The 23216-nt window shown below is 42.0% G+C and overlaps 1 protein-coding gene across 1 annotated transcript; it reads right to left on the bottom strand.

Annotated features, from left to right (window-relative positions):
- Positions 1-607: 607 nt before the first annotated feature.
- On the bottom strand, positions 608-23032 carry fus (FUS RNA binding protein; the record flags this gene model as incomplete). Its single annotated transcript, XM_079520709.1, has 15 exons — positions 608-1037; positions 1288-1474; positions 2687-2784; positions 3161-3293; positions 4896-5000; positions 5167-5296; positions 5458-5570; positions 6212-6253; positions 15926-15960; positions 19050-19251; positions 19660-19874; positions 21316-21490; positions 21806-22014; positions 22212-22236; positions 22978-23032. 15 exons carry the CDS (start codon positions 23030-23032, stop codon positions 998-1000), a joined length of 1764 nt encoding a protein of 587 aa, XP_079376835.1. The 3' UTR covers positions 608-997.
- Between the last annotated feature and the right edge of the window lie 184 nt (positions 23033-23216).

The raw sequence follows: 23216 nt of genomic DNA, 5'->3' as shown, positions 1-23216 counted from the left end.
CTGTACCATGTACTGTTTTGCATATGTTATTGTCTAATAAAATAATCAATCAATCAATCAATGTTATTTTCTTGTTTGAGTTTCTTTCCTAATAAAGTTGTCCCCCCTCCCTGACATATATTTTAAATATCTTTAAAGTAGGAATGTCCCGATCTCGTATTTTTGCTCCCGCTCCGATCAATTGATTTTGAGTATCTGCCGATACCGTTTTTTCCCAATCCAATATTTATATTTTTTATTTAACATGCCATATCACAATAATGTGTTAGAAGTGTTGGATATTTCCAACACTTCTGATGTACAGACTGTTAATTTATGTTCAATTGTTAGCTTGGGTTGGTTTGGGTATTTTAACTATTTTTGACAAGCAACACCGCTTTGCGACAAAGTATGAATCATGCTTCTAAGAATTGTGTGAGCCAACAATCTGTCTCCAGAGACTCCAGAAACGGGGAAGTGGCTGGGTGCTTTACCACTAATAGGCAGTCACTGCCAGTCAGCATTCAAAGAATGAAGAAAAACAAGGAAGTATTGCTCTTCCCTAGTAGTTGCTGTACATAATTACACAACTCAGGTGATAACAATTACAAATGCCCGCGTTCACCGGTTTGTTTTAGGAACACTTTAATTTAATAACAAATAGGGACACGATACAAAAAGACTCATCCGCAATAAATACGACAGCAAAGGAAAAGCTAAAATCAGTTGGAGCTATACCATGACCTCTGAGGGACAGACACTAGGGGAATGTGGATGTGTGTCATGTGAATGTAGAGTAGACAAACAAAGAGAGCAAGACTTAATGGAAACACAAACGTAGAAGAGTTACATAGTGTCGGGGGACATAGAATGTCTCATGACAAAACAACGTCACCAGACATGTAACAGCATCCTGGAGCATGTGTGGGAAAGGTGTGGTTTGGGGTCAGAACGGACGGTGACGGAGTGACTGGTCCTGGCGTGGTTCAACAGGACAGCCAGTTCCAGCATGGAGGAGTTAGTAGGGCCTGTCTCTCCTCTCTTGCCTGTGATCCCCCCTGAAACAGAGACGTGTTTCATCCGATTAATATTTTGGCCTAATAGTTATAAAACTAGTTTCCTCACTGGGACCTGAACAAGGTATCGGCAGGTATAAAGAAGCGAAATTCAAGAAACTAAATATACATCATTTTTCGACCGCGGTCGAGATCACCACTCAGGAAATCATCATAAAGGAGGTAAAAACGGGCAAAAACATACAGTGAGGGGGAAAATGCGTGCGTGCGTGCGTGCGTGCGTGCGTCTCACCTTCCGTCCATCTTGCCAGGTCCGAATCCTCCCCTATCTCCGCCTCGGCTGCCTCTGAAGCCACCTCTATCGCCACCTCTATCGCCACCTCTATCGCCACCTCTATCGCCACCTCTATCGCCACCTCGCCCGCCTCTGTAGCCGCCCCGCTCGAATCCCCCGCGGCCACGCTCACCTCCATATCCACCTGCCAGCAGAACAGAGACATCACGCAGTTTGGTAATGTGCTGTGCAGACGCACCCAAACCACACCAGCAGGGACTCCTTGGGACTAAAACCTTTTAATTGCAAGGTTTTGTCCCAAGGAGTCCCTGCCGGTGTGGTTTGGGCTTAAGACTGGAGAATGAATCGCAAATATGGAATTTTAACTTTGTGTTTTTTTGTAAAATTAACACCCCACCTACTACTACTACAGCCTCACACAAAAGTATCAAAAATAGCAGATCTGGGAGCTCAAAATCCTGAAAAGTAACAGTTTTGGACAGTTTTCCATCCAACAGAGACGATATGCCATAATGTCATATTATAGTATTTATCACCACTTTGGTAATAATAAATAATAATTGTCATTGTTTTCCAATGACCCACTATAGGTAGCTGCGAGTGCAAATCCAACGTAAACACTTTAATTACGATTACTAGTAATTACTTATGTCATGCCGACAGAATGGTGCCAAAATAAACAGGCCCACGTGTGGCAGTATTTTTGTAGCTGCTGCTACAACCTTGGTAGTAATCCCAGCTATGTGGTGGTGTTGTATTACAGTGTTGGCCTGTGTCTGCTGCTGTGTCTGTGGCTGTGAATAGTGTCTGTCACATGATAGTGGTCCTACCTGTCTGCACAGGTCGTGATCGTTTACTGCAGGGCACTGCACTTGGTAACAACACCACTCACTAACAACAGTCTAGCATCTAAAAGAAATGGCAACGCACTGAAACACTTGATGCAAACTAGGGTGGCGAGACTGGCGACTATCGATTACTATTCTATCAATTACTTTTTGATTCAAGTTTTATGTTTTTTTATGTATCATATCAATTAATACATTACATTGAATCGAATCATTATCGACTAAATCAATTGGTGCGATAAACCAGTTGTCGACTTCAGTCACACTGTTATATTATGCGCAAAATACCATAAATAGCCGACATACAACTTCCCCAAATGATTAAAATCGATTATTTTTCATAATCCATTAAATCGATTGATTCAAGTAACCGTTGCACCCCTACTGAGAGTTGATTGATTCAGAAAACGTGTCCAGATCATTCAAAGATACTCCCCTAACCCAAGTGATGGCACGTGGTGTCAAATAACTGCTGTATCACAAGATGTGATAGTGACTAATAACTCACCCACTCTTTGAGGACCTAAAGAAGAGCATCATGTTCTTACCTCTCTCCATAGGGGGCATGCCACCAGCGCCCTCAGGTTTAGAACCTTTGCACTGGTTACACTCATTACGCCAAGAGAAGTTCAGGTTTCCACAGTCACTAAGTAGAGACAGAAAGAGAGAATCCTAGGAAAATATGCTGCATGTAAACATGCACAGTTAATCAAACTGATTCATTTAATCATATATTAAAATCGATTTGCTAAAATAAAACAAATTGTGGCTCCAATATGATATGACTACAAAGTATAAAACATGATCAATGGCTAAATAATTTCTTGTCTTTTCTTTTTTTGCTGGTGAAAGATACAAGATCATGTGTGTGTGATATGAAATGTAAGCATATTATATAAACACAATAATCATCGTTTTAGTTAACAAACTTTTCAGTTGCTCATCGTCAACTTTGTGCGTAAAGGGGACAGTCCATTACACTGAAAAATAACGGGTCATTTCAGCCCTAAATCTTTACTCACGGATTTGAACACTTCCAGTCTCCGGCTCTTTGCTGCCCTCCACCTCCTGCTGCACCTCCTCTTTCTCCACCCCCGTTACCTCCTGGGAAGCCTCCACCGCGCCCCCCTCCGAAACCACCGCGTCCCATTGGCCCTGCAGAGTTAAGAGCATGAAAGCATCGCGTCCCATTGGCCCTGCAGAGTTAAGAGCATGAAACCGCCGCGTCCCATTGGCCCTGCAGAGTTAAGAGCATGAAACCGCCGCGTCCCATTGGCCCTGCAGAGTTAAGAGCATGAAACCGCCGCGTCCCATTGGCCCTGCAGAGTTAAGAGCATGAAACCGCCGCGTCCCATTGGCCCTGAGGAGTTAAGAGCATGAAACAGCCGCGTCCCATTGGCCCTGAGGAGTTAAGAGCATGAAACCGCCGCGTCCCATTGGCCCTGAGGAGTTAAGAGCATGAAACCACAGCGTCCCATTGGCCCTGAGGAGTTAAGAGCATGAAACCACCTCCACAGTCACTAAGTAGAGACAGAAAGAGTGTTGATGGAGAGAATCCTCCATTGGCCCTGCAGAGTTAAGAGCATAAAACCACAGCGTCCCATTGGCCCTGCAGAGTTAAGAGCATAAAACCACAGCGTCCCATTGGCCCTGAGGAGTTAAGTAGGGATGGAGCTCGTTGTTTTTTATTGATAACCAGCACCTTATCGATCAGGCTCATCGAGCCGGGTTCTTATCGAGCCCACTATCGAGCATTTTATATTATTTTGTGGAAAGACGGGAGACAATAAATTCTGAACAGAACCAGTATCTTTTACTAGGGCTTTCAAATACAGTACTTTTCTAACAGACAAAAGGCAATTGAGATTAATTGAGATTAATAAAATAATAAAATAAACTGTTAACTGGTTCAAAAGCGTAATTTTGTTTACCCGGACAGCGCTGGTTGGCAGGTATCAATACACTTTTAGACCGAACATGCTTGTGCCAGCATGGGTGATTAGATTTATTTCTTGATCGCCTCTTGTCTTGATTGTTTAAACATGACGCCATGGGCCGCTATGCTCGATAACCCCAAAGCTTATTGATAACGGGTACTCAAGATTTGTTCAGGTATCAGTTATCGAGCTCCATCCCTAGAGTTAAGAGCATGCCATGAGGATGTCTACTGTAGCTACAGTACTTGAACTAACTATTTGTGTATTTTCGCAAATTAATGCCCTACTTGATAAGTAGCAGATCTGCAAGATCCAAATGTGGCGTTTGAGCTTGTCAATCTGCTACTACATTGTTTTTATTTGAATCCTGAAAAGTAACTGTTTTGGACATTGAGTTTTTAAATCTTCTTTAAATTTTCTTTTATTTAGAGTAGCCAATAATTTGCATCCCAGTCCCTGAGGAAGACATGAACATAGAACCATAACAACTAGAACAAGAACATAGAAATGCAACATCTAGATAAGCAGAACATAGAATCAAAACAAGTAGAACATAACATAGAAAAACAACATCTAGATGAGCAAAGTTTGAGACCGTGACAGCTTCAACACCCCCCTGCTTGTAGCGACAAAGATTACCCATGCCATTGGGCTTCCCTCCCCCAAACACGACCAATATTGTTTGTGTACACACTCAGCCAAACCGGCTGCATCGCTCTTGGATATTAAACCCTGGTGGTGGGCAGGTACTTTACCCCTGTGCCACCTGAGCACCCTTACGCATACGCACACACATACATACTGTACGTACCAGACTCACCTCCCCTCGGCCCTCCTCGGCCTCCCCTCATGCCTCCCCTGCCTCCAAAGTCTGCCCTGCGAGTAGCAAAGGACACCTTGATGGGGTTTCCATTGAATTCCTTCCCTGTCAAAGACAGTCACACATATAAATTCAGTCAACAGCTGCAGTCCTGTAAGAGTAGGAGTTTGGTATGGCAACAAACACTGCCTATCACATGAAACCAGGTGTCAGTTCACAGTTTAAACATTGGTCTTGGAACAAAGGGCCAAGTCAAAAGACTTATATTTACCGTCAAACCAGTCGATTGCAGCCTTAGCTGATGGGGGGTCGTCAAAGGAGACCGTGGCTTCCCCCTTCAGCTTCCCGGTCTCTCTGTCTGTGTACAGGTTGATCATGGGCAGACTGGTCTTCTTATTGATCTGAAAACACGAGGGAAAGATTTAGGCAAAGGTTCTATTGAAAACTCTAATCTCTGCCTGGTGGGATTTTTCAGGTTTACTGATGGTATAATAACTTTGTACCTTTCATACATAAAATGCAACCCAAAATGCTTCACATAATAATAGTGTGTGAGAGGTACCTTGATGATGCCAATCTGCTTAAAGAAGGTGGCGACCGATTCGACAGTGTAGTCGTCTCCCAGGCCTTGCACGAAGATGGTATTATTGTCAGAGTTATCCTGGTCTTCATGCACTGTTGGAAAAGAAGCCGTGGTGTGTATGTTTTATGGAAGTGCATTACAGTTGGAGGCCATCGATATTGTCCTTTTCTTTTTGCTGAGGTTTGCGTGATCTGCGCAAAAGGACAGTTAACCCATTTTGGGCGGGAACCCCTTTTGGTGTTTTAAACATTGTTATAATTTAGCTATTGAAAAATAGCAGATCTACAAGCCATAGCGCGCCACCGAGTGGCGCGCTATGAGCTTGTAGGTCTGCTATTTTTGAAAAATCGTGAAAATATTTATTTTAGAAAACTGGAGGATTTAGAAGGATTTATTAAAATTTTGAGGTCAGGCCTAAATGGGTCAAATAATAAGGGACAATATCGGTGGCACCCAACTGTATATGGTCTTTGAGAATGTCCCCATGCATGCACCCAACCTAATTTTACGTGTTGTAAAAACACTTTGATCAGAGGCAAGATTTTGTAATTCAGTGCTCATCATCACTTTTGAGCAGAAACCTTGTATCTGCATATTTCACAAATGAATGAACTATTTTATAATTTGTCGGAAAGTAGCAAAAAATAGCCAAAACATAGTGCCTTCTAACCAACAGCGACAAAATATAATATTTTCATATCCTCTAAAATGTAAATATGAGAAGGACACTTACTGGAGCTGTGTCCTCCATGTCCTTGTCCCTGGTCCCTTGGTCCTTGATGGGGTAAGACAGACAGATTTCAGTTAAGAAGCACTATGGATGATGTACACTCACACATCACACCATTACTCTTCTCACTAATGTCCATGGGCTGCAACTATTGATTATTTTCTCAGCGATTTGTTTTTGATTAATTGAATAATTGAAAAGTGAATTTCAACAAATCGACACAACATTCTATTAGATCTTTTTTTATGTATTAGTCTCCACGTAAGCCCTTCTTTATACTTCGCTGTACAACGGTGTCATGCAAAACAATAGCCCAAAACTGTTGCAGCCCTATTGAATTTAAAAAATGTAAAACAAAAACTAATTTGAGAACAAATGTTTCCGCAACATTTATTATTTTATAAAATCAATATTTATTTTGTTTGATTAACTGTTGCACCCCTGGTACACTACAAACTGAAACAACCTGCGTACAATGCTATGTACAGTAATGCTTCAGTTGATTACCATGACAGCACGTCTGTGTTCCACCATGGAAATATACTAAACATTTTTCAACCATGACATGATTGCCATCACGCTGACTGTGGAGCATTTACACCCTACACGACAAGTCACGTCACACAAAGGAATGTTTTCTGATGGAACCGTATACACTGGACTGAAATAACCCTGAAGCCGTTTGAGAGCAATTTGAACAACAAAAAAAACATGATATTTGAAGTGCTGACATCCGTGTCCTTGTGTCTATTGGAACACAACAATAATAGCAGGATCTCCCCGGATTAAACGATAGACATGGGCACACATTTCCATGTACATTCCGTTGGACATCTTATTTGGTCAGATGTGTTTAAAACCAAGCAGTCTCACGCTTGTGTTCTTGTAACTGAGGTGAAAACACTCGCCACTCCATAATCTATTTATTTAAATGCTCTCCTTTACACTGCTTGAAATGATACTGGCTCAATTCCCAAACAAATGTGTTACTTTAACCCATTAAGGCCTGAGGCCTATTCTACAAATGCCTTCTAAACCAGGAGTTCTCACACTTTCAAGATTTCTCAAAAATGTTCAAAAATAGCAGACAAGCTTGAATATCTGCTATTCTTTAATAGACAACTCTAAAATCTAAAATTACACAGTTGCTTTCCCAGTTTTAATGGGTTAAGAATGAACAAGAAGTCAACAGCTTGATCCACCGGCATCAGCTGAAGTGCTGTGAATATTTATATGTGTGAAATTCAGTCCTTTCAACATAGTTTCACAGTCTTGACATTGCACACCATTTGTGAAGGTATTCAACCAAGTTTTATAGAACACTTCCCAACAAATGTCAACAAGCTGTCACTTTGTCATTGACTGACACCTCATTTCCGTCAGTTAGTTCATGATGGATTCCCCCCGTAGAACATTGAATGACCATACCAGAGATGACCATACCAGAGATGACCATACCAGAGATGGTACCCATCAATACCCATTGAAAGCCAAGGTCAACCGTTTAGTGATATGGTTCAACATCAAGATCCATATTGTTTGCAACACCTTCTTTGGTGTGTCACCTTTCAAAGTCCATTTATACAGTACCGTTTCAATGGATTGACATGTAACGGTATAAGCGTGTAAGATCAGAAAACTACAGGGACTTTAGATGAAATAATCCCCCTGAACAAGTTAACGATTATAATCAGAAGTTACCAAATGTGGCCCGGGCAGCTGGTGTAGCTGTCTGGGAACCTTGGCTGGTAATCCAGTCTGGCAGTGTGCCGTGGGTTCGACTCCCGATCCCGACGGCCTTTACTGCATATCACCCCTCCATCTCTCTCCCCATTTCATGCTTTTTGGGAACGACAACCACAACCGTACCATCCCATGCAACAGAGATGCAACATGGTAAACACAGGAAGCGAGAGTCACAATTATTTTGTGCTCAGTTCCAACCAATACCCCTTACTTTCACTGACAGGCTCTCACCAGGGAGCAGGTACACCAAGGTATTTGAACAATAATTTCATGCTGGTTAGAGAATTACATGGGCAGGACCACAGACATTGTGCCATGTAGATTTAAGACATTTTCTGTGAAAAATACCTACGTGTATACGGTGGTAGAGAGGAAGAGACTTCCAGTAATGATCAATTCAGGGACAGACATTACCCCAGCCACATATTACACTCGGATCAACTTGCACACAGTCTTTGTGTATAAATAATTCTTACGTTTTATTTGTTTGACAGCAGGAGACACAGACAATCACAATGTGGTAAAGAAGTCTCTTTCCGGAATGTGTGACTCCACACGAAGCATTCCTTAAACTACTGTTGTCCCTATCCGAACCACTACTGCGCCCTTGACCTGGCAGAGTATCATGAGCCATAACAAGAGAATGTGGCAGAGTTTTAGCAGCTATCAGGCTGCTGAACAAAACCATCGCCTGTGCTTAACTCATTTGCACTTTACTGACACACTTTTAAGGACTTCTAAGCAACATGATACTGACATGCACTATACTGAATTCACTACATGTGTTACAGTTACTGTATAGGACCTCTTTTAATCGCAATATACTGAGTTTAGCATGCTGCTTTTTGTGCTAATTTGTTTTCCATTCTTCACTGCAAAGTGCAAACATTCTTTTCATTTTTTTATATATATATATATATATATATATATATATATATATATATATATATATATATATATATATATATATATGGTAAATGTATATAGCGCCTTTATCCAAGGCGCTTTACATAGATTGTGCATCAATTCACCCATTCACACACACATTCATCCACCGATGGCGGCGGAAACCATGCAAGGCGGTGCCTTGCATGGTTTCCAGCACATCAGGAGCAAGTTGGGGTTCAGTGTCTTGCTCAAGGACACTTCGACACTAACTCTGGGGGAGCCCGGGTTTGAACAGGCAACCTTGCGGTTACCATCCAGCCACTCTACCCCTGAGCCACCGCCCCCCATATATATATATATATATATATATATAAAAATAGGCCTATAATACAGGCATCCACACATACATGAGAGCATGCAGTAAGACTGGATACAATTACAATATGCTTTGTATTGATTTTCAACTGTTTCTGTTAATCACCCTGTAACTCAACCACCTTGGAGCTGCTTTTACACCGAAGCTCCACTGCAGCCATCAGGCATTCGTCAGCATCGTGTCATCGTCAACGCAGGGAATGCACCCTTTTTAAGACAGATTTGCTCACATTTTACTCCCAAATAAGATGGCTGGATTGCCATGGAATTTGCTGTGTTCCTTCATGCTCTACAAATGATGGCTCCTACCAATAAATCATGGTGACCCAATGGCCTTTCCTAGGCCAAAGTTTTCACTTGCACACAAGATACCTCAAAATGTATTTGGGAAGATTGCCAGGAAACTTGCCATGATCATTCATGCTAACTGAAGTATTTTGGTGACCCTTTCCTCCATTGCCACCCGTGGGCCAAAAGGCATGTAGCCTTCTTTATTATCATACTTAATTTTATTTCACTTTCACTTGCCGTTACAAGTATATTACAATATCTGTTGATTCGTTCAGTGAATATACAATAATTTTACCTGTGCCACCAAGACTCATGGAAGTGTCACTTGGTTCAAAGTTGTGATCATAAAAAATTGTGCAACAACCCAGTGCCTCTGTTTAGGTTTAACCTTCATATTCAGGATGATCTGAACAGATTTATGTAATCGTTACAATGGATAAATCACTCTATAACAGCTGTTTCCAGACCCGACAATATGCCTTCTTCATGCCTGAAGAAGGACCGAAAAGTTCCCTTATTAAAAGATAAAACTCTTGTACCGAGCAGATACACAGTGTGCGGGTGTATTTGTATTCCTTTCATTGATGTCCACTGGCCTACGCACCTGTGCATACGCCTGATTTCTAGGTGTGTGAAAGCTTTTTCCTACAGACCCGACAATACAAAGCCGAGCTCAAGCATAACATGAAAGCATAAAGAAACTGAGACATGATCAACCAAAATAAATAAATGAACGACATTCACAAGTGATTAGTAATCTGTGTTTAACTTCCTGATACTTTGGCTTAACCCACACAAGTTTCTGCTGTACTTTTTTTGAAAAGCATCAATCTTCACGAGTGTCAAAGCAACCAAACCAGTTACCTCTACAACATTCATGCTGGGAAACTTGCTGACTACTTCCTTTTAATGCCATTGTGGGCTCCAATTTCAAGTACTGACATCACAGGATGAGAACACATATTTTCCCCCATTTGCATTAGCCAACTACTCACGCCATGTTTGTCAAGTTTATCCACTTGAATCCCATACACTTTGTTGTACAAAAAATAGCGAGGTGGAAAAAAAAACAGAATTGGCTGAATGCTTTCATATTTTTGCAGAATATTCACGTACGTTCGCTTGACAAGCCCAAAATAGGGACACTGGGCTCATGTGGTTAAATCGAACTGCAAACTGCAGGCATCTTTCCATGCTGTAGTTGTGTTCCTTGTGACATTCTATAGTAATTATATAGTAACTAGAAAAAGTGCCCTTCTGGGCACAGGTCAGGAGGATAGGAGTGTGTGATGTTTGGCAAAATGTTGAGTAATAATGAACATGTTTTGTGTGTGTGTGTGTGTGTGTGTGTGTGTGTGTGTGTGTGTGTGTGTGTGTGTGTGTGTGTGTGTGTGTGTGTGTGTGTGACACGGCTTGGCCTGTTGTAGCGCCACCATGAGGCTGATTTGAAAGTGGCATTTCTTCCTCAGCCTAGTGGGAATATGCATGCACAGTTGCACCGCAATCGGACGCTGCGTTGAGTAGTTGTGGCGATTTGTACAAAACGGGTACAAAGCGGGCTACTCCTGAAAAGTTTAGAAGCCAATCGTAGGCAATGAAGGTGGATTATGAGAAATCAAACAAACCCGTCTTGATCACATGACTATGGAGAGCATGTGTACCGATTTGCGTGAAATTTGGATAACATCTGAAGGAGTAATATTAGAAAATGTGCTTTACATATGTCGGCCTCCTGGTGGCGCTATAAAGAGCAGATGTGAAAAATTCCAGGCAAAGGTTTTTCCTTGGCCTCTAGGGAGTTGGAGGTTGGAGGCAGTTGGAGGTAAAAACACTTTTCGGCCAGTTATAGCGCCACCATGAGGCTGAGTTGAAATTTCACGGAAATCACACGATGTGTTCATGATTTGCAGCATTTTGTTTAAAACTGAGCACTCCTGCGAACTTTGGAAGCCAATCTTAGCCAATCAGGATGGAGTCTGAGAAATCTGAAAGACCCGTTTCGTTGAATGGCTCTAGAGAGACGGTAGGTGTACTGTCCAAAAACTTGTTTTGCACAAAGCGGCCTCCTGGTGGCGCTATAACAGGCAGTTCTGAATTTTTTGGGGCAGAGGTTCATCGTTGACATCCAGGGAGTGTGTGTGCAAAATTTGGCATCGACCGTGTTAACGGTGCCGGAGATTAGCTGTTCACAGACGGACGGACACACGGACGGACGGACGGACACACGGACGGACGGACACACGGACGGACGGACGGAGTGCAAAACATACTCTCTCCCCATGCCTTCGGCCTGGTGGAGACAATGAGGACGGCAAAATGAACATGTATGGCGGTGAAATTGGCGCTGTGATTGGCTGGAAGGTGTGCCATTCTGCACTGTGTTTGGCTGAGCATGGCATAGCAGGTGTGCCACAGGGGAGGGGACCACCGTTATATAGAAGTGGCAGATATTCTGTATTTGTAATTGTACTGACTGTATCATTAATTAAAGATGTAATAAATGAAATCTTTTGCAATATTTATAGCACAAAATATTATTGGTATGGCAAGCCTTGGGCTCTTTTAACAATACACATAATATTTTTTTGTTACGATTATGTTGTTAGGCCTTTTCTAGGTTGCTGTATTTAGATATAGGCTATAGTACAGTGAGACAAGCACCTGAGGGCAGGGGGATGACAACATGTATTTAGATATAGGCTATAGTACAGTGAGACAAGCACCTGAGGGCAGGGGATGACAACATGTATTTAGATATAGGCTATAGTACAGTGAGACAAGCACCTGAGGGCAGGGGGGGTGACAACATGCAAAACAGGTCCCCAGTTGAAATCAACCCAGGAACGTTGCAATTATGTTAACACATTATCAGTCAGCTACCGGTACGTCCCTCTTCCACATACCACATGCCAAAGTATGCTACTATGTGTAACACCAGTGTCTTAACCACTAGCCTAAGGGGTTATTCCCCTTGGCCAGGGGCGATAGGATTTGGGTCATCAGGCAAAGGCTCTGAGCCACTACTGCTACATATACACATATCACATACACACCAAACCAAAATTGCGCTAAATAGCACTAAAAGTCGTTTGCTGGCTCTTACTCAGAATCAGAATCAGAAGCCTTTATTGCCATGACATGTAAAACATGTTTCGGTGAACAGCAGAGTACAGTTACAGAATGCAGTTACCACAGCTGCCATGGACGGCGCTTTACTCATAAGGGAACCACTTTTTTGTTGTTGCTATATAGCACCATTTGTTAAATGATGCTATAAATTTAGAACCAGTAGAGGTGCTTAGACGAAGAACCAGACTAGACTAGAGAACCTCTAAAGAACCTTACGTGGGCTTAACAGGTTCTTGTACCAGGGGCCTTATGTATCAAGGCTATGTACGCATAAAAACTATTCTGAGCAATAATCTATCTATGCAAAGATATCAGTATGTATGAAAGGGAAACTTGACGTAAGAATGTGCATACCTATCCCCACATTCGACACGTTTTCAGGCAGCGAGTTGTGTTGAGGTAATACAGGAACAATTACAAGTCTTTAAATAAAGACTAATTGCAACATTAATGTTTGTGCATTTGAACGACTTGAACCCCGCCATCAATCATAGGCGATTTCAAATCCATCTTTCTATATCCGGTCCGAAATGCAAGCGGAGATTAATGCTATTGGGTGCAAACGCAGCGAGGGCAGGTCTTCACTCGGTAGATCCAGTAGAAACCCTAGAAACATACCCTACTTTATCATTCATTTTAAAATGAATGGGATCATAATTTACTAAACGTATACCATGATGATTTAAAAAAGACTAGCAACTGAAAACAAAGTGTTTATGAAAAGGTTTGCTAAAATCAAGTGTAAAGTTTTCCCAAAACCTCTTTGAGATTATATTGAGATTCTAATGTATTGCAAACGGTAGAATATGAAATAACAACTTCTGCTGGGCCATCTATTGACCATATGCAGACTGCATCCATCTTGCCAGCAAGGTGCTAACTAGGTGCAACTTCCCATTGACAGCTCATTCATCCAAACAGAAAAGTCCTATCTAATTATATTAAACAACGCCAAACTCACCAACATTGCAGCTGTACAAAAAGCTTGAATTATCCTCTTTCAATCTGCAAAGTGTTTGTTTAATACAAATCCACCATAGACATGTTATGAGCTACTTCCTGTCAAGAAATTCCTTGCAGGTGATTTCTTTCTAAATGTTGGAGTTTGGAAGTGCTCGTTGAATATCACTCAACGGCCCATGCCTACCACCTTGCACATGACGCAGCAGGAGGTTGCTTCACTGCTTCTTTTTCACTGATTTGGGGAAATGTATAGACCGGGTATTTATTATTTAACGGGTTAATTGTGGGAGTTTTTCTGCCCATTTAGGGGTACAAATGGGAGTGAATACAATATGTGAGTGTTCCCAGTTCCACACTGTTTTGGCTGAGATTTGTTTGGCTTTATGAACAAAGATAGGTGTTATGTAGAGACTACGTGTCTCTGACAAAGCCTTCCATTCAGAGAAATGCAGAACAGTGTGTAAACATCTATTTGAAGCTGTGCAAACCTTGATACATGCAGCCCCTGCTGATGCTCTCCATAGAACACCGAAGTCTGAAGTAACTTTCAGTAGAGGGCGCCAATGCACAGGTTCATGTATTTTTTTAGTTGCATTGAGATCCCCATAGGGCGATTTTAGGTCGCTTCATATAAGAACTGTGTTTGAAAAAGAAACCGACCACCCCGGCCTTTCTGTCAGGGGAGTGGCTGTGCGTCGTTAATGATGTCCATTCATATTTGATACAGCCAGTTTCTGGAGAAAATGGAATTAATGTGGCCGCAAAAGCCTTGAAAATACATATGAAGGCAATGTCGCTGCTAATATACGTCACGCCCAGCTGTCAACACATTGCGTTCCTGAGATTCCTCGTTGACGTAAGCTCAGCTGGTGGTGACTCGACTCGTACTAACCACGAGACATTAAATATCAATAAAATAAAAATCACACCCGTGTGAACTGAGTGGTGTAAGGTCTTATATAGCCTGTCTGACGTAATGAAATCATGTCTGACTTAATGAAATCACACCCGGGTGAACAGGGTGAACTGAGCAACCATGCTCATTTTTTCTGCACAAACAAAGCCAGTTGTAATGAAATCACACCCGGGTGAACAGGGAGAACATAGCAACCATGCTCATTTTTTCTGCACAAACAAAGCCAGTTGTAGGAGTGGTTTACACCACTCAAAAATAAAAATCACACCCGTGTGAACTGAGTGGTGTAAGGTCTTATATAGCCTGTCTGACGTAATGAAATCATGTCTGACGTAATGAAATCACACCCGGGTGAACAGGGTGAGCATAGCAACCATGCTCATTTTTTCTGCACTAACAAAGCCAGTTGTAGAAATCACACGCGGGTGAACAGGGTGAGCATAGCAACCATGCTCATTTTTTCTGCACAACAAAGCCAGTTGTAGGAGTAGTTTACACCACTCAAAAATAAACGTAATTAACATTCAGTTTCTGTTGTGCGACGGGCAGATTCAGCCACCCGCCTATACCGGAAATGTAGTCTCTGGGTCATTTCTAACGCTTTTTTGAGTGGTGTAAACCACTCCTACAACTGGCTTTGTTAGTTTACGTGTCTGTCTGTCTGTTCGTACCAAAAAATGAGCATGGTTGCTATGGTCACCCAGTTCACACGGGTGTGATTTCATTACGTCAGACATTACGTCAGACCACAGCTGATCAGTCTATATAAGACCTTACACCACTCAGTTCACACGGGTGTGATTTTTTTGTTACTCTTTGGGTATATTTGTACATTTCCACCTTCAGTCGATGCTTCATATCCATATGAGTGAAAAGGCCGGGGTGATCGGTTTATTTTTCAAACACAGTTCTTATATGAGGCGATCTAAAATCCCCCTATGGAGATTACAATGCAAATAAAAAGTAGACGAACCTGTGGATTGACGCCCTCTACTGACAGTGACGTCAGGACTTCGGTGCTCTATAGTGAGACAATATAATTGTAATAGTATAACATTTTGTCACAATGTGCGACAATTTATATTTGCTACTCCATTGTTTACCATTAAGGTACTTTTTCCCCAAATGTGAAATGTTGATAATCATTCCTCTTCGTGCAACTAATAGTGGAAAACTATGGCTGATCTATAAGCTCACAAGACATTGCATCGCAACACGTTGTAAGTTTGTACATCTGCTATTTTTGCTATTTTAAGAAATTGTGTTACTATTTTTCACAATTTCCACCTATAACAATATGCCCCAAATAGGGATGCCCTGATTTCTTCACCTTTTTGTTCTACCCTCCCATTAGCTTTGACTCTTCAAACGCATCAAACCTCTTGTGGGAAGTTGTTTTTGTCACTTACCACCAAACTTATTGAAGCCTCCGCGGTCGCTCATTCTGATGAAGAGGGAGAGAAAAGGCGACACGCATTGAAGACTGGTGCAGACAGTGCAGGAGAGGGTTAACCTTCACTCTTGTTAGTCTCTCCTTACAGACTAGCCAGTTTTTCCCTTTGGCACTTGCTCTCTGTTCAACCCCTAACCCCTTTCTGGTCAACTCCTCACGAATAAAACCCTTTACCTTTTCTATTGTTTTGATCCTTGTTGTGGTGAGGATGTGGTCAAAGAGGCCAGTTTAATGGCCTTGTATATTTGCTGAATTTGTTCACAGGCAGCTGAAATTTCCAGTTTTTGCAACTCACAAGTTCAAAGTCTCCTTTTCGGGGACTTGTTTGTAAACTCATATTAACGTTGTTTTCCGTTTCCATCAACCAACCCAAAGGTTTTTGAGTCCAGGACATTGTTAGGTATTATTTTAGGTATTCCACCACAGTTTTCTTCACATGGAATGTGAAGCAAACATTTCCTGGGACACCGAGAAGGCATTTCCTGGGACACCGAGAATGAACCCAGGCAGGTACTCTCTTCTACCATGAATTGAACACTTTGGTTCACCGCCCCCTACTTCTCCTACGAACTGTGTATGACCTTTCCTCCTTCTGTTATTTCCCTTAACGAAGACCTAAATGCAGAAAGGCACCCTGGAGAGCGGGTATGAAGCCTAAGGGAAAATTCAAACATTGATTAAAGCATAATATTATACATTGGACCTGGCGGAGTGTAGTGGAAGGTGGTGGGGAAAGGTGAAGGAGGCAGGGGGATATGGTGGTGTCTGTGTGGGAATCATACTGAATCCAATCCATAAACAGCTCTGACTTATAGCCATACGAACATTATAAGACACACGTCTGGTGAGGGACAACGTGTTACAGTAAGGAAGGACCTCACTCACTTGCAACATTTTTAAAAGACTTAAAATGACAGATTGGCATCTATAGTAACATGTAGGCCTTCGTAAATTCAGTGTATCAACAAGAGAATAATTTAAGCCTTAAATTAGGCCTTATTCTGGGTAAGATAAATCAACTACAAAATTGAGAATTGGACAAGAGATTGTGTCTTTTTAGACAGGTCATGTGAACAGCAACTGTGAACAGCAACTATCCTTCTGTTCTGTCATAATATGGCAGGTAATATGTGGTAAATTATGTTATATCATCTACCAGGTAATGGTGTTAGGGCGTTCAGGGGATTGAGCTCCAAAACATTATAATGGCAGAAAAGGGTGTGTGTGTGTGTGTGTGTGTGTGTGTGTGTGTGTGTGTGTGTGTGTGTGTGTGTGTGTGTGTGTGTGTGTGTGTGTGTGTGTGTGTGTGTGTGTGTGTGTGTGTGTCAATAATTCATATACTTTTCATGGATGAGAGTACATACTATGAAATGGCAAAAAAATGTTTTGCTTGTGTGAGTTCAAAAGGCTGAGACATCACCAACATTGTGAGATAACAGAATTACAGTCCATCACACTGGTAAGAATTTACCATACCAGATTACAAGATTATCTAGTACTGGATGTGGCATTTGTTAACAATGAAAAGCTTTTACCTTTTTGCTGTGACTTTTAAAATTTACCAACTTCCAAATTAAATTAAACACACTCATTTCACTGCCTCATGACACGTCTGCAGTTTACATAAATCATATCTACCTGTTTTTTGTTAATGTCCCCGTTGTGCAATTTCTTCATTGTGCATTGCTATAGCATGCTTCTGTTTCATTAATTTATTGTGAATTTTATAGTTTGTTTAATTATTTTAGTATACAACGTAGTATACAGTCCACACAGCTAGGCAGGGACGTGCTGGCCATTGGGAAATGGCCGGTCCAGTCCAGGCCGGTCTGGGCCAGCCGTTTTTTTTTATTTTATTAGAGGGCCTCCGCAACTCCACTTCCCGGGCTGAATTATGGGCCCACCACGTCCCTGCAGCTAGGTCTATTTTGTCATAATGTTGACAGTCACTGCTAACATTTTATATTTTTAGGGGTATTTTGTAAAGTGAAAGAAGTAAAGTGACCAATTGGCAGAGGGTGGAGTTTCCCCACTGCCATTCATTTTGTCCATGAGACAATCATTCATCTATAAATGGCTTCTCTTTTTTGTTATTATTAATTGCAGTCCCTCACTTTTATAAGTCAGTGTGTTTGCCTTTGTTCTACATATTCCAGTTGATTTTATATTTAAATTCAGCTACTGCATTGCAAGTACCTTATGCACTTACAGTATGTGAACGCAGACATTTCATCCGTCATAACATTGTTAGAGGTATTGGTCAGTAAGATTGTGCAAGAGCACCACCAAGAGCACCATGCAATTATGCATCAGCTACTATAAAGTTATCTTTAATAAGTCTAACTGTAAATGTAAAAACATCAAACTCCTAGATTGTTGTCTGATTACAGTCATAAGCTTCCTGAGATAATTGAAACCACAGTAGCCATGTACCGTATCTATGACAACACCAACAGGAACAAAGGAAGCCGTTCATTTTAGTGCATTGTATGCAAACAACTTTTACATGGATTGCAGACCTATTATTCATGATTTCATCACTCAAATGGACCTGTTCCATCACCATTGGGTTGTGGTTTTAAACTCAACATTAAAGCATGGCGGTGGTCGTAAAGAGTAGTCTTTGTTATAAATACTTTAAGTGGATTAAGAGTATCTGCTAAATGCCTAAATTGTAAATATAATCTACATTTTTAAGCTATTTGTAAGGCATTTTAGTCATTGCATAATTACAAATGAAATGACAATAACTGCTGCAAACAGCCAAAATGAGGTACTTTGTAATTTTTATCAAAATGTCCTTATCAAGTTCCTGGGCTCACACTTTCCTACAAAAGCAGCAGGGCAGATCGAGTCATGAAATGAAAGCACATCACAGGAACCGACGATTCTTTGTGATAATCCTGCATTTTTTCGTTTTTAAAATGTTTGTGGTCCACATTAAGTGACGAGCACTGACGACAGTTCATAACATAATGTATAGCCTATGCATCTCTGTACAGACTTCGTCTGCCGTCATAAGACAGACGGAATGGCATGCAGGACCAGGGATGTGTAGACCGGAAGTAGAGGACACTCACCCCATACTGCCTCTGCCTCGTGGTCCTCCTCTGCCACCGCGGTCAAAACCACGGTCGTAACCGCCTGCGCCACGACTCCCATATCCACCTCCGCCACCTCCTCTGCCCCTCCCGCCACGACCATCCTGGCCACCGTAACCTCCCTCCTCACCACCGTATCCTCCACCTCCTCCACTCAACGGTGGGCTGTCAGGTCCGTATCCTGAGGAGAAAGGAAAGGAAGTCCTGGAACTCACATTTTTGGCGGGTGCCGGGCAGCGGACACTTTTTACCAGTATCGGTGTCCTCGACTTTTGTAACATTAGATAGATAACGTCTAAGTTAATATAACATGAATTCAGCCATTCCACCTTCCAAAAAGTATATAACAAAATTATTTAAAAAATATATTGACTGACATAAACTGCTTTGTTTGCTCATATGCTATAAATTGTGATTTTGAGAGCGGTTTCTCCATAAAGGAGAGTGAATGGAATCACTACTTATGTTTTCTCGATCAGAGCACGGAAGCAACAGATATAGATGGTGGACAATCTTTTGACTTACATCATTGGCAGGTACGTACCGTATACAACCCAAGGTTTTACAAAAAACGCTGCTTTACACTTACCAGTACTCTGACCATACTGGCTCTGCTGGCCGTAGCTCTGTGAAGGGGGGCTGTTATAGCCAGATGATTGGCTGTAGGGAGCACCCCCAAGTGGAGAGGGCTGTTGGTGACTCCCACTGCCTCCATAGCCAGCAGTCTGACCCCCGCTGCTCCCATAACCACCTCCACTCTGCTGCTGCCCATAACCAGATGCCTGCTGGGAGTTACTGCTGTAACTGCCGAGGAGGGTGAATCAAATGAAGGGTTAACCGCTTAAAGGAGTAGTTCAAACAAAACAATTATGTATTTTCCATCAATTACACATGCCATGAAGCCTTGAATTCATGGAGATTTTCTTTGTTTTTGTTGCATTTCTACGACGATAATTAGATGACCGGATGGCAGCTCCGAATACCAGCTCGGACGGTCATCGCTGGTCATCAAATGATTGGCTTAGGAATGCGACCTAAAAACAAACAAATCTAAAAGAAAAATATAGCTGCAAGCAGCAATAAGGCGGGAAAGAAGAAAATACGCAATAAGAACAATATGCACAAATACGACTGACGAGCTGAGTTGACAGTACCCGGATTTGAACACACAACCTTGTGGTCCGAAGGCAAGAGCTCTACTGACTGAGCTACACAGAGACAATGAACATTTCATGCAAATTGCTTAAAAATCAGGCGTTTTTTAAACTGCTCAAAGTGGCAGAAGATCTGAGGGCGGAGCTTACTGATCAAAGTGACACATATGTTCCCCATGAGTCAAATAACAAGTGGGAACAAGTGCCATGACTTTTGGACAAACGAGGCATGAGATATGCCTGTTCAAAGATTTCATTTAAAAAAAATTGCCATAGCGCCCCCCTTTGACCTATTGGAGTAAGACTGCTTTCAGTGCTATTTGGCATGACCCTCTACCATACTGTACAGTTGCAAAAGCATATGACGCTGCATGTATGTATTAGGGACAAACCAGCAATTTTCATTGGCTCATAAAAACGTATGTACTACGATTTCTTGTCCGTATAGGTCCAAAGTTCACGTGTAGAAGTTTTCGTGCATTTTGATCAAAGATGCTGGGAGGAGATACATTTTAAATGTTTTTCATATAATTCAAAATGGCGGGTGATCTAAAGGCCAGAGGTCAAAAGTCAGAACACGAAAGTTGTTCGGCATGAGGAGACACATATGTGTATCAAAGTGTCATTGCCAACGGTCAAACGGTTCATGAGATATGCACATTCAAAGTTTGCATTTTCAATTGAGTGCGCCACCATTTGGCCAATCGTCATGGGCTTCGCATAGTCACCGTTTGGCATGGCCCTCTACCTGATTACCGCGTTTCGCGAAAACCGACTGCACGGTTCAGCCAGAACTGCTATTTTTGGCGGAAGGAGGAGAAGAAGAAGGAGAAGAGAAAAACACACAAAAACAATAAGTGACCAAAGTCACTTTGTGACTTCTTGGTCCCTTAAAAAATGCTTTGTTAAAGATTTTTGTCTTTTTTCAAAAGCATCAGCTCTCAGGTGGTGGTGTGAATATTGTAACACAATACATGGACACAACAGCAGGGTAATTTCATAAAAATGTGGCATACCTGATTTTTGCTCAGCATAAGCCGTTCCTAGTTTCTACAGTTTAACGTTTAGCACGCGCACACCAGGGGTCTTACCCTGAGGGGGGAGATGAAGAAGGCTGCTGCTGGCCATAGCTGGAGTAGGATGACTGCTGGTTGTAGCTGCTAGGAGGAGGCTGGCTACTGCTGCTGTAGCCCCCAGAGCTGTAGGACTGACTGGACTGGCTGTAGCCACCTCCACCCTGGTTAGGGGGCGCAGAATCGTATCCCCCTGAGTGGAGGAGACAGTATGTTTATGATCACTATGTTCTGATTTATACTTACTTGTGTGGGGGTGTCACACCAAAGAATTAATTAGAGGCCTCCTGCAACAACATATGAAAGTAGATGAAGGAAGAAAATGTTTATTTTGTCTATATCTGGGTCTTATTATACTACACTAACACATCAACTCCACTGACAAATAGGACAGCTGCTGACATGAAATGGCTATGTACAAAATATTATGAGACATTGGATAAGACATACAACATTGGATTTGACCAGGTAAAATAAGAAGAATGAATGTGATGTACACTGCCCTTACCTGACTGGGGCTGGCCATAGCTCCCATAGCCTCCTTGGTTGTAGGAAGGTGGACTGCTGTCTGCGTTCTGACTGTAGCCTCCATAGCCTTGCTGGCCATAGCTCTGACCAGAGGACTGCTGCCCATAGCTCTGGTTCTGGGTACCACCACCACCACTACCTCCACCACCACCACCACCACCACCACCACCACCACCATAGGACCCATAGCTGCACAGCAAATGAACCCCACCCACACAGGAGAGATATTAAAAGTTCTAGATGACAAACCATGTGGTTCTGGATACCAAAACATTTTAATTATATAATTGGACATGGCAGATTTAGTGATGTAGATGTAGTAATGATTATATTAGCCTACACCCTAGGACAGTGTTGATGGGGAATAATAAGGATTTCGGACTTACCCTTGGGCAGGTGTTTGGGAATAATCTAGAATAGAAACATTAGAGCATATCAATCAGTCTTGCCACACTATGTTAGCTGCATCACAATTTAAAAATTGTAGGAGGTCAACGTCAACCTCCCGACTGCCAGGATGTAACATTCTATGTTTTATTCAGTGAGTAATACGTACCCTCTTATTTGTTGTCAAATGGAACCAAATATGGACCCTTCTCTATAACTCGAGACGAGTGTATACAAATGGAACCAAATGGCCAGTGCGTATTATGATATGCGGGTTATGCGCCCTGTCAAGTGTAGCCGCCTATAGCCTACTGTATGTTTTCTGCAGTAAATTACACAGGCCTACTGTGCATGGGTGAGACTGGCCCACATATGACAGTAGGCTATAATGCTTTAGGTCAGGTATTGATTGATACGATATTATAAGATATTAATATGACCAGTGATGCTTGGCAGGTTGATATATGCTTGCTTTGCGTCCGTGCCACTATTTTATTGTTAATACCAAAATAAAGATGTATTTTTGTACTGTCCTAGATGCGCTTACGTTCGTATTCGTATAATCAAAAGATAGCTAGTGTGTTTAACCTCAACTGAAATAAATGCGTTTTGCTTCTATCAAACGTTATACGATCATATCATATGTCAAATAATCCAGTCACAAGATTAAGCGTATAATATGATCCTCCTCCTTACCGTTAGATGCCATTCCTGCAAACCAAATAAAGCCTGCAAGCTTAGCTGCCGACGGGGAAACAAGCGCACCGCCTAGCGCTCGCACCACCAGTAGGCTGATGGGGGCAGTGGCAGCCTGGGACATGCCGTTTGAATATCCAGTCTGGAGCGGATACGGAAACGGTTCGTGTCAGTGCACGTATGTGTGTGAGGAAATGAACGGATACAGAAGGCGGGCTGTAGACCGGATGTCAAAAATGAACAGTAAATAGAAGCCATGCTTTCCACAGGTACTGTCGAAAGCCTGGTGACAGTCACAGTACATCCAT

Source organism: Electrona antarctica (genome assembly GCF_951216825.1).
Source record: "Electrona antarctica genome assembly, chromosome: 14".
Classification (NCBI taxonomy): domain Eukaryota; kingdom Metazoa; phylum Chordata; class Actinopteri; order Myctophiformes; family Myctophidae; genus Electrona; species Electrona antarctica.
Note: the sequence above shows the minus strand (reverse complement) of the source record. Positions and strands in the feature narration are given on the sequence as shown.